At 44.2% G+C, this 13058-nt stretch overlaps 1 protein-coding gene across 3 annotated transcripts in view; it reads left to right on the top strand.

Annotated features, from left to right (window-relative positions):
• Window positions 1–2437: 2437 nt before the first annotated feature.
• The window catches only part of igsf3 (immunoglobulin superfamily, member 3), a 96170-nt gene continuing 85549 nt past the window's right edge, over window positions 2438–13058 (top strand). For 2 of the 3 annotated variants that reach the window (XM_061791289.1, XM_061791292.1), the window contains exon 1: window positions 6012–6700. In XM_061791289.1, the coding sequence (XP_061647273.1) occupies window positions 6661–6700 (40 nt within the window). In that variant the 5' untranslated portion in view covers window positions 6012–6660. Of the gene's footprint in view, window positions 2559–6011; window positions 6701–13058 lie in introns of those variants that run through there. The other variant, XM_061791290.1, reaches the window with a different exon arrangement.

The following is a 13058-nucleotide window of genomic DNA, read 5'->3' on the forward strand; positions in this document are numbered from 1 at the left end:
TGAACCTAGCCAGCTGGAGTCGACACTATTGGAAGTGGATGGACCTCTGAAGAACCAGGAACAAATGTCTGCATACGTTGTTTTTTCAATTTCTTTTGCCAAAGGAGAGGACAAAGATCTTTTACCAGCTATTTGGACCACTCAAATCATTCCAATTAGAGTGAAAGGTGCCCATAAAGTTCTTGGATTTGTAAACTTTTCAGGGGAAATGCGCTGATGCCAGCACAGAAAAGCAAAGAGAAAAAGTGTGATAACAGGCAATGGAACTTATGGTACACGTCTCTGTCCTGGCTGCTCAGAACAATATGGCTAAAGCAGCAATAAAATAACAATAAAAGAAGAATAGAATGTACACTACAGCTGTGTTTCGTTTGAATGGCTTCTATGCAAATACAGCGGTGCCTCGAGATACGAGTGACTCGACGTACTAGTTTTTCGAGAAAGTAGAAAGCATTTTGACGAAAAGCATGTCACAGACGTTGTTATTAAGATACCGCGGAACTGTTTGAAATTGTGAAAAGAAGGCATAATACGTATTTCTCCTCCAGTGGGTGAGACTCATCTCCATGGGCAACTCAATTTTACGCTTTTAAGACCGCTAGGACTGATAAAACGTTAAATAACGCCTTGCCTGGACTGTTACGTGACAGTTAAGTTTTGGAGTTTGTCATTTGTGTTGTATTGCGTATTTTTTAAATAACTTATATTGACAGCCATATCACAGTTAAGAATGTTAAAAGGTTGCTAACTTGCCTGAATGGTTAATAAAGTTTATTTTTGTTTATGATGCGGACAGTTTGACCCTGGAGTAGTTTACTTCTTTTCCCGCTATCGAATATAAGAAAAATGTGTTGTTAAATTAACCGACTATAGATTATGTTCAAGCTTAAAGGTTTTATTGTAGAAGGACGAGCCCATGAAATCAGCGCATTGGCCAGTCGGAATAATTGCACTGGTTGTTGAGGAAGTTTGAACTGAAAACCAAAGCAATAAAAATACTAATAACGGTATTCATGTCGCACTCAAGCACTGTTTGGAACTTGCAGTTCCCTGTTGAACGATTGAGTAGCAGATGGATCCATGGCACGTCACTTGTTTGTATGCACATGTGAAGGCCCGCTCATTTATTTATACAACGCGGCAGGGGAGTGTTGGGCTTCTTGGATTCTATACTTTGTTTGCGCTCACGCCAGCTCCGATGCAGCGATCTGTTTGGATCCATTTTCTCTTTCCCAGCTTACTTTCACTCACTCTTCTTTTAATTTGAGATCATCAATGCTGCAGATTTGCACAAATCAATAGGCACAGTGTGGTTATAATCTCGACCAGGGTTTCCCCCAAACCTTTTCAGCTCAAGACCCAAATTAGAAATATGGTTCTGCCCTCAAGAAAGATTTTCAAAATTACTTTTTCACAGCAGTCTTTCTGTCAATAAATAGTATTACGTAAAAATGAAAACTCAGTTCTTAATTGCGGTGGGAATTTGGGTAAATGTGCTCGTACACTAATTTCAAATGTTCTAATTTCCACATAAGAAAACAAACACAATTATCGGGAAGCACAGAGACCTCGCGGTGAGCACGTCTGCCACACGTTTATTGATGAAGATGTCAAATTATAGTTATTCACTTGCATTCCTGAAGACAAAACTGAGTTTTAAGTGGTTGAAATTTGTGCTGCTCGGGTTCCGACCGGAACAAAGAGGTCAGAGGTTATTACTCCAATTCGAAAGTCTTTACACTCCAAACATGGTGAAGCAGCATTTAGCTATTATGCTGCACACAAATGGAATAAGATGCCAACAGAAGTGACGTCAGCCCCATGTGTGAATGTTTTTAAGTCCAGGTTAAAAACTCTTCTGTTTTCCCCATGCTTTTTAGAGCATTTCCACTTTTAAATGATATTTCTTGCACTGTACGCTGTTTTATTTTATTTTTTTTTTCTCTTTGTTTTAAATGTTTATAAGCTGCCCCCCCCCCTTTGTTTTTAAGTGCTTTTAATTATGTAAAGGAACGTCAACGCCGGCTGAGGGAAGGGCGGGGCTTCTACTGCGGTCAGTTGGGTCATTCCGTGAGCAACTGTCACGTCAAAGTTGCCGGTGCCGGTAGCAAGGGCACGGGAGAAGTGAGTCTAAATTTCATTAAGGAAGACCCTACCCGGGTTCTTCCTAAAGTGACACTATGCTCTCCAGATCAAGAAATTCATACACCTGTATTTATTGACTCTGAACCTGACTTGTCTCAAGTGCCCACCTGTTACCATGACATTAAAGACGTTTTTTCCAAGTCCAAGGCCAAATCCCTTCCACCCCACAGACCTTATGACTGTGCTGTTGACTTGCTGCCTGGAACCACACCCCCACGAGGGAGGCTGTTCTCTCTTTCAGGGCCGGAACACAAGGCCACGAAGGAGTACGTGGAAGAATCACTGGCAGCCGGGATCATTCGCCCATCTTCATCCCCTCCGGGAGCAGGATTTTTCTTTGTGGACAAAAAGGATAAGACCTCGCGACCCTGTATCGATTACCGGGGTCTCAACGAGATAACTGTAAAAAACAGGTACCCGCTTCCTCTCATCTCAACCGCCTTTGAGTTCCTGAAGGGAGCAAAGATTTTCACCAAACTAGACTTAAGAAATGTGTATCATCTAGTCAGGATAAGGGAGGGGGATGAATGGAAAACAGCATTCAACACACCAACGGGACATTGAGTATTTGGTAATGCCTTTTGGACTTACTAACGCTCCAGCTGTTTTCCAAAACCTTGTCAATGATGTCCTGCGTGACATGTTGAATGTGTATGTTTTTGTTTATTTGGATGACATTTTGATATTCTCCCCAGATGAGGAGACTCGCATTATTCATGTCCGCTCTGTATTGCAGCGGTTACTGCAGAATCAACTATATGTCAAGGCTGAGAAATGTGAGTTCCACAAGGCGTCCGTTTCTTTTCTGGGTTTCGTCCTGGCTCAAGGTGAATTCAAAATGGACCCTTGCAAAGTCGATGCCATTATTAATTGGCCTACTCCCACGTCACGCAAAGATGTACAAAGGTTCTTAGGGTTCGCTAACTTCTACAGAAGATTTATCAGAAATTTCAGTTCTATAGCCTCTCCTTTGCATGATCTTAGCTCGCCACACAGACCTTTTGTATGGAACCCGCTTTGTCAGGCAGCTTTTCAGAAACTTGAATCGAGCTTTACCTCCGCTCCCATCCTTACTTTGCCAGATCTCAAACAGCAGTTTGTGGTAGAAGTCGATGCGTCTGATGCCGGAATAGGAGCAGTGCTCTCCCAGAAATCTCTCAAGGATGGTAAATTACATCCCTGTGCTTTTCTCTCCAAAAAACTGACCCCATCTGAGAGAAATTATGACATTGGTGACCGTGAACTGCTGGCAGTCAAGGTGGCTTTGATGGAGTGGAGGCACTGGCTAGAGGGGGCACAGACTCCGTTTTTAGTATGGACAGATCACAAGAACCTTGAGTATATTAAATCTGCTAAAAGACTAAATGCGAGGCAAGCTAGATGGGCTCTGTTCTTCACTAGATTTAATTTCATGTTATCCTACCGACCTGGTTCTAAAAATGGTAAGCCAGATGCTTTGTCACGTATTTTCTGCGAAGAGAATTCTTTGTCCGGCCCTAAGACTATTTTGCCCAAGTCATGTTTCATTTCCGCTTTTGTTTGGGACATTGAAACTGCGGTTAAAGAGGCTCTGAAAGACACTCTTAGCCCTGAAGATTGCCCTGAAAACAGGCTTTATGTGGTTCCGACCTTAAGGGGAAGAGTCATCCACTGGGCTCACACGAACCATACTGTATGTCACCCAGGCATTGCCAAAACGCAATCAGTGGTCGAACAGCGCTTTTGGTGGCCTAATGTTAGGAGGGATGTTATCGATTATGTCAATGCTTGCCAGGTATGTGCTGCTAACAAGCCCTCTCGTCAACGTCCTTCTGGGGAGTTGCGACCCCTGCCAATACCACAATGTCCTTGGTCAGACATTTCCGTAGACTTTGTGACAGGATTACCGGCCTCGAAAGGAAATACCACAATTCTCACCGTTGTTGACAGGTTCTCCAAAATGGCTCACTTCATTGCACTCCCGAAACTCCCCTCAGCTAAAGATACTGCAGAGTTAATGATCAATCAGGTATTCAAATTCCATGGTTTCCCCAAGAATGTGGTGTCTGATAGGGGTCCCCAATTTATTTCGCAATTTTGGAAGGAGTTTTGCAATCTCATAGGTGCTACCGTCAGTCTGTCATCTGGGTTTCACCCTGAAACCAACGGCCAAACCAAGAGGCTGGACCTGGAGACTGAGCTCCGATGTCTCGCTTCACAGGAGCCGCGATCCTGGTCTCAGAAACTGATTTGGGTCGAATTCTCCCACAATTCCCCTCTGCATCCACTGGTCTATCGCCTTTTCACGTTGTGCATGGTTACCAACCATCTCTGTTTCCTGCCATAGCCCCAGAGTCCACAGTTCCAGCGGCATTGACCTTGGTGAGACGCTGCAAGAGGACCTGGGAGCGAGCCCGCCAGATGCTGCTGCGACAAGGATGGTCCTACAAAGACGCTGCTGACCGTCGGAGGACACCGGCCCCGAACTACAAAGTGGGTCAGCGAATTTGGCTCTCGACCAAACATATTCCACTCCGGGTGGAGTCCAAGAAGCTCGCTCCCAGGTTCATTGGGCCCTTCCCCATCACAAAGATCATCAACCCTGTCACCATGAAGCTTAGGCTCCCAAGGTCTATGCGGGTCCACCCTGCTTTTCACGTCAGCCTACTCAAGCCAGCCTGGGAGTCCCCTCTGGTCCCACCTTCCAGGCCCCCTCCTCCCCCCCAGTTTGTGGATGGGGGCCCTGCCTTCTCTTTGAAGCGGCTGTTGTCGTCTCGTCGGAGGGGGAGGGGGTTTCAATATCTGGTGGACCGGGAGGGCTACGGGCCTGAGGAACGTTCATGGGTGCCGTCTGCGTTTATCATGGATGACTCGCTCATTCGGGACTTCCACGTTGCGCATCCAGGGGCCCCAGGGCCGTCTGGGGCCGGCTGTTAAGGGGGCGGGGGTACTGTCATGGGTGTGTGTTCCAGTTTTTCTCTTCCCCCTGTTTCACACAGACCTGTGCCTCGTTCACCCTAATTACCCCTTGTATTTAACCTCGTGTCTCATTCCCTCTCGTCGCCAGTTCGTTGTACCTTGTCGTCGCGTTCCAGCATTCCTTGTTTCCACGACACAGACTCACAGTAAGACTTGACCCTGTTCCGATTATCGACCTCGCCTCTTTGCCTCATGTTTTTGGATACCGTTGCCTTTCTTGGATTGCCTGCCTGTGTACCGACCTATGCCCGTATATTAAACCTCTCTTTTTGGAAACTGTCCATTTGTTTTGGAGTCGTGCATTTTTGGGTCCTATCCTCTGTTCCGTTCATGACAGTGTCCCATCATTGCAAAGTCTTTTTATTTGTATTTATTTTTTTGTTATTGTTGATTGTCGTGGGATGATCAAACTTGACCCTTCAGCGTCCTCCTGGCCTACATTCGCTCCTCACACATGCAAATCGTGACCTCTCCCACGGTGGGTGGGTGTCTGGTGGCGGTGTCCCACACGGCTGAGGAAGGGGGGAGGGTCCAACGAGGCAGCATGCTGATAAGTTTTCAAAGTGCTGTTTGTTAAACTGGGCACAGCGGACCTTTTCTTTTTCTTTCTTTTTTTTAAAAGATAGAATGGGTTGAAGAAAAAGCTTGATATAATCACAAGTTTTTATCAGTGTTTTGATATGACAGAACGTGATATGTTTCACGTTATAATGTGAAATTTATCACGTTATAACGTGAAACTTATCTGATCACGTGGAACTTTTCATATTATAACATGAAATTTATCAGATTACAATGTGAACCACATGTAGTGAACCTTTTTTTTTTTTTTTGGGGTGTGGCAGCAATACGCTTCCGTAATAAGAAGAGATATCCAAAGTGTGTTGAAAAGAGTCAAAGATTCATTGAGTCCTTGGGATGCATTCATAGCACAAAGGCGTGCGTGCTCGGTCCACACTAGTGCCCGCCCACTCGGCTTTTATGTGGGCCGATAGTGGGAGATCGATCACGTCTTTGCCGTGAAAGCGGAGCACGCGGACCGAGATTTGCTCACTTTATCAGCGGCATAAAAAACAACCTGGGGGGGGGGGGGGTAACAATAAATCAGCAAACACTGATTTAACTCAGCCTCTCATTTGTTTTTTTTGTTTTCTTTTTTTGAATTTGGGGCCAATCCACGTCCCGTGGTGCTTAGCGAGATCCCAGAGTACGTGCGGGACTTGGAAGTGTTGAGTGAGCCGGAGCTCCTCCGCAGTCCGTGGATGTGTGGCGGTAGTACGCCGGGGAGTGGGTTGGGTCGCCCGGGTGCCTGGCACACGTCCTCGGCGATAAGGTGAGCGGAAGAAAGGACTCCCATTTTTGTTTTGTTGTTTTTTTTTTTCGGGAGGTGCTGCTTTGTACAGGACGCCAGGGAGGAGGAGGGGGGAGCCTGGGAGCACCTTGCGTGGATTTGTGTACCTTCCTCTCCCTTTTCCGGGTGTGGAGGAGCCGCCGCTCGTTTGTTCATCCAAGAAGGGGCGACAACATCGCGGGGGTGGCTGAGCCGAGCCAGGCACGATGGCAACCGGTGTGCTCCTCGTCGCCTTCGCGCTGCTCGGTAAGTCAACCAAGACACATTTAAGTCTCCTTATCCTGCTTTTTAAAAAAATTTTTTTTTTTTTTTTTTATAAAAACAATTTCCATCTGGCGTCCAGCGTGGGTCAGTCTTAGCCGAATTTAGACGTTTGACTATCGGAGTTGTCAGTTTTGAGTCAGGTGGACATTACGGTGCACCAAATATACTGTTTCACTAAAAGTCAATTCATGTCCCTCAAGGGACACCATATGTGCTGCTGAAATATATAAAAAAAAAAAACTATAACGGACAAAATAGTTCAATTTAATGCAATACAAAAATACATTACACATTTAATTAAAACGCTTTAAAAAAACATTTTTAAAATGGTCACCAAGGCAACCGTAACCTTTCCAGGTCCCCAAAGGAGAACTGGTTGGTTACCACCAAGCTGTTCAAGTCAAGTGTCAAGAGTACAAAAGACACTGCGACTCCATTGACAAGCCACTTTACCTCTCAGGGGTCAATGTTTTATTTTTTTCTTATGAATTTAATATGCAATCGCAGTGTGTGTGCATTTCTGTTCATCGAAGTAGAATAGTCACAGATGGACCCTACAGGGCTAATTATGTACCCCTGTTTGTACTTACAAAGACTACATGTCTTATGTATGTCCCCAAAAGGTGAAGATCTAGGGTACCCAAATCACTCCTTTGAGGGGAATCACTTCAATGACAAGCCAAAGGTGCAATGATAATTCCAGCGGTATACATTTTACTGAGAGCAGAGTCACTGCAATAATAAGATGCGAGCAGCTGTGCATGTGTGTGTGTTGAACTAGGTTAATGTCATATTTAGACCTCAGTCACAGATTAACCGTATAGATGCTCACAGACCGGTGAAGATTGCCTGCTATTGTTTCGAGTTACCACACACATAAACACGTCACTGACACGCATCTGGATGATGCATCGCCTCAGGATATGACATCACTCGGGTTGGTCATACAGTCAGAGGTTCTTTTCCAAGTTTGTGGTTTACATCCATTTGTCACCCAAGTTCCACTGTATTGGGTGTCTCTCACATGCATGGGAGGTTAGCATGCTATGATGACACACACAGTGTGACTGATTGAAGCAAACATTCATAGACACAAGCTCAATGGCACCAACAGCCGCCCCCCCAAACAAACACCAGATGGCTTTTGCGCCTTTCTGGATATGGTAGGCCCGTCATCAAGCAAGGGGGGGTCGGATGCTGGCGGGAGGAGGAGGGCGGCGGCTCCGGGCACCCCCCCTCCCCCCCTCGGCCAAGAGGATTACCATTTGCGCCGGGCTGCATCTTGCTGGCACTTTCACTAGGACAGAAGTGATTTTCCAATTGATAAATGCAACAGATTTGATCTACAGTAAGGGCCGTGGAAGTGCCGGTTCTGCTATTACATAATAAAATGAATCATACGGGTGAAATTGTGCGGGTGGAATGTGTAGGAGTGTGTCATTGTGTGTGCGTGCATCATGGTTCGAGGGGCTTCACGATATTCTCGCAGGGTGATGTGTTGCCTGCGTTATTTATGGTGGATATTGATTCTGGAATAAGCGACATGATGCTGAAGTCATTGGATTGTTTGTTTAGTTGTCAGTAGCGGAAACAAGGTAATAGCTCATGCATATCTTAATGTAATTACAATTTTGGACAGCGGAACCTCAAAAAGTCGAATGTCCCAATTGGTATACAATTCGGGATTCAACATTTTTGAGAGAAAAGAAGACACACAAAACTGTTTGCTTGCTAAACTTCACAAAATAATTGACTTCTGTCATGACTGATGTCAGGTTATTGTGCAAGAGTTCTGTTCCACAATCATAATTATGAGCGTTGGTAATGTCGGACTTTTATTTCACAGCTGTCGGTCGTAGGCACGTGGCCACAAACAAATAATGATTTGTTTATGTAATCAGTTTTTCGCACCGCCAAGTTTGCCAACACTAGTAGCGGCAAACTGAAGTTAGCAGTCAGCGCGAAATGCTAACTAGCCCAAGCGTCAGCCTCAACTTTGACAAAAAAAACTTAAACAAAACAAACAACAGTGGACGATTATTCCACTTCGCAGCAAGTCGCGTCACACCATAATTTCAATTAGTGGGCGCACACACCAACATTCAAAATGAAGCCAATTGACGCTACGACGCTGCACCCGTGAGCCGCCGTTAGCATGTTGTCCGAGTATCTGCTCCTGTTTGTACACCTAATTTGTGTCATTAATGTGTCATTTAATCAAACAGTCACACCTGGAGGTTTGTGGTGACGCCTCTGGGCTTCTCTCCATACCTTCGTCATCATCTCACGACCATTAATACTTGAAATCAAACGTTATTTCAGAAAATATGTCCATTTGTTAACAATGTGTTAGCTAACCACTGACTGTTGAAGTAGGCCAAATTAACAGTTTAGAACATCTGGGAGGCGGACTGATATGTAAAAGTCACATTGCTGTTGTATTGTACATGATCACAAATGGAATGAGTCCTGTCCAATCACATATTTCTGCCCCCCCCCCACCCCGTTATTTCCTGTGGGTAAAAGCGTTCTCCAAATTGGTGGTCAACCAACATCCCTAAAGGACTGTGTCTGACCTTCCTATAATTTCACGATGTCCGTCTTCCTTTCTCACAACTGGATGAGCCAAAAACAATCTACTCCCAAGTTGAACTTTCTGCAAAACTCCAACCGGGCAATCGCAATATGTTTTGCACACAAACACAGAAAAGAAGCCGATGTAGCTACAGGAGACCATCTACGGCAACAATGTTACATCACTTTACATCTTGCATCAGGGCTTTTTTTGTGAGATTATTTGTGTGTGTGTAAACCCGAAAAAGAGTGGCGCCCCAAGGCTTGCTCGCATGCTTGTTAGCTTTTCAAACATGGAGGGAGAGGCTCCAGTGTGTGTGTTTTTGCGTGTGTGTTTTAATTTGTAAGGTGTGTGTCTGCCTGCGAAGAGGGTTTGAAAAAGGGAGCCAGCCCAGCTACTAAGCCTATAAATTCTGTTAAACTAATATAAATATGTCCAAGGTAGTTGAACTGTGTAAACTTGAGTGAGCTGGATTAGGTGCTCATGGCCTGGATTTACACTGAGTGTTTCAAGTGACACATTTCCAATTATTATTATTATTATTATAATTTTTTTGCTCAAGTGGCATGCTTTGAATATGCGCCACGACCGTGTGACTACAAAATGAAAAAAAAAAAAATTGACTTGCAATCGGATATCCTCGGATCAGAATCAGCCCTCTTCCAAATGTCAATCAAAATTTAATACCTATCTGCACTACAGCGAAAGTATACATGATTAAATATATGCAGCAATGCAGAGGTTACTCTCTTTTCAATTAATTGGGGAACGAGTCAACCAAGTCCAACTAAAACGCTATATAATGTTTAATATTTGTAGTATATATAAATTGTTTGTGTGTGTTGGCGCTGCCTGCTGTTGACGCTTGTTGCTTGCGTTCAATTTGGGTGGTTTGTTTATTGTGTTAAGTCAGTGTAAACAGCCAGATGTCACTTGAAATCAAAATAACGATAAATCGTTAAATCGGAATCGGGCACTTGGACCGGCAGTGCAAATACAGGCATATTTTCCCGATGGAAGTTTTATTTCAGACACACATAAAGCCACTCTCCCATTTCTCAATATCATACTTATTTTTAATCTGTTTGTATATGTTGACTGCACTGTAATTGAGCATGACTTACACCGCATTTAAAGCCTGGAAAATAGCCAAATATTGTTTTTTTTAAAGCTCTAATCCTTTGATCAGCTTCTTCAACCCAGGAACTTGACAATAGTCCTATCGCATTAAATCATTAATGTTTTTAAAAAGAGAAAAGTTCAAAGTAGTTCTTGAATCTGAACAATTTTAGTGATTATAAAGCCATCCTTCCAATTTTGGGTCAATCAAGCAGCATGACAGCATTTGTGCACCAAACTATTTTAGGATCGGGCTCATAGCAATTATGCTTGTGTTAGCTTTCCCATGTGGTGCCAAAATTAAATGCGTTATATTCTATAATTCATATGTGTTTCAAAGAGCTTTGTGGCGCTGTTGGTGGGCATTTTGACACCATTAAGAGGAGAAGTTGTAAAGCTCAAACTATTTGAATAATGGTTGCACCCCCCCGCCCTCCCCATCTTGAGGTGTGTGACTTGAGTTATTTCACACCGTCTGAGGATTTCCAGTTTCCAATGCCACTCCCCGATGCCCAACCTTGTTCCAAATCGGACCCAACAGCCGTTGCCCAAAACGCTACGTTGACATGTGTGCGCTCACGCCATGGGTATCATGACTCAGCTGTTACTACACTTGGAATGTCGTCCACGTGTCAGCTGACATAAGGGCGAGCGCTGTTGGCATTATAGGAACATTACATAATGTGTAAGCACTTCACGAATACACAACTTTTGCAACGTTTTCTTCCCCCCACCATGAACCTCTCCGTCTTCGTGAGGGGACATGCTGCGTCGTGCACCAGCCAGAGTTTCAGCTCCCTTTTACCCCCGTCTCGTTATTCTTCTGCGCCTGATATATTCCGTATAGTCCTTGTTTGCATCGTAGGCGCATCTTTTGTCTGCACCCATGACGGCACGTCTTTTGGGTCCGTTGCTTGCGCCGCATCATAACAACGCCGACTCGAGTGACACGTAAAAACAGCCGGCAGACATTCAGCTTGTCAGTCACACAGAACCTCTGTGATGGTTTCTTGTAAATAACGATGAAAGCTCAGGTGTGCATTGGAAACATGCGTCCGTTTGCTGCGGGCTGAGATGTCTTTGTCAGTGATCAAAATGCTTGCAAAGGCACGTTGTCTAATGTTCGTGTTCGACGGCACCGCAAGAGCTATACAGCAAGTTGTAACACGGGTTTAATAGTGTTTTCTAACCTTCATGGCAATCTGCTGGCCCGTTATACAGACTTCACAGCCACTTATAGAAACTCACACCAAACTACCACAACGTTTTACGTCCCCTGGCCTCAGTCAGAAATCTTATTGCTTCGCCTCTCGACAAGACTCTACTCACTATTGACGAATTTATGTTAGCAAAAGCAACGACAGCAAGCTACTGTATCTAGCCAAGGTTGTAGTAAGTGGGCGGATACCACGTGGGTGAGAACATACATTCTTTGTGACTCGTTGTAACATTTGAGCATACACAAAAATAAACTCACATGCGTGCATTCTGCTCTGGATACTCCACTGTCTAAACTTCGCTGCTGCGCCCTGTGAAATGTTACAACCTAAATTGAAAACGCTCTCTGGTGGGACATGGATAGTGAGGTGTTTCTGGCCTATATTATTCAGCTGTGCAAAGTTTAGTTCATGCCGGATTCTCTTATTGTGAATTCACGCCACCAGAAGTTAGAGAGAGAGCATTCTATTTTTTTTTGTCAGGGCCAAAACTGATACCGATTATTAGTAGCCAAAGAGGTCATTAACCCATATTTGGAGCCGATATTCATTGGTGTCAAATACAAACTCCACTTCGTTTAAATGCCTTTTATGCCTTTTTTTTAAAATAAATAACAATGGGACTCTTTCTTTAACCAATAAGATTTCAAATTCTTCCCACAAGGCCAGCTAGCTGGGCCACAATGACGTCAGCATTTTTCTGTCTTCTGATTGGTTGATCAGAGCATGTTCGACTAGCTAAACATTCTATAGTGATCTGTGCACATTAATCTATTTAATAATCAGCATCTCTTTTGACTGTGATGTATTAATTTTTGTTTTGTTTTTTAATGTACGTAGCCTAGTTGCGTGCTGATGTATTGTTTTTGTATATTATTTGTTTTTATAAGTACGACTGTGGTGATAATAAGAGGTGGGTTGATTTGAGTAATTCCTAGTCAAGACCCGAGAACCAAATGCACAGCGTGCCACACAGTCTGATGTTCTCTTGCTACCCTTAATCTCCTCTCAGATAAAATTTCTCTTTTCCGTGACCCAACAGAAGTAAAAACAGGAGACTGTCGTTCTCATCTGTTGTTGTTGCTCGTTCCAATTGAAGCATTTGACGGTTTTGGAAGCGGAAAACAGAATGCCCCAAGCCAAACTGGATTGTTTCTGTGCAATGGAAAAGTGGCCTTGGGGCCCTCTGGCAGACCCAGTTTTCAACCCTCACAAGGTGGGAATGTTAAAACAATAATGATGGACGACAGGTCTGTTGTTACGTTAAACTGAGTTTGTGTAAAAGGCTCAAGCTTTCAGAAGACAAAGCAATCCATCCAAAGTGAAGTTAGCTGTCAGGGTTTTGGAGAAGCGCTAGCCCCGAACCTGTGCCCCTGATGTGATACGTCTCTCCAGTTCATATACAAAGTGAGTGTGTGAAATGGTTCCC

The sequence above is a fragment of the Phyllopteryx taeniolatus genome, chromosome 12 (genome assembly GCF_024500385.1).
Source record: "Phyllopteryx taeniolatus isolate TA_2022b chromosome 12, UOR_Ptae_1.2, whole genome shotgun sequence".
Taxonomy (NCBI): Eukaryota; Metazoa; Chordata; class Actinopteri; order Syngnathiformes; family Syngnathidae; genus Phyllopteryx; species Phyllopteryx taeniolatus.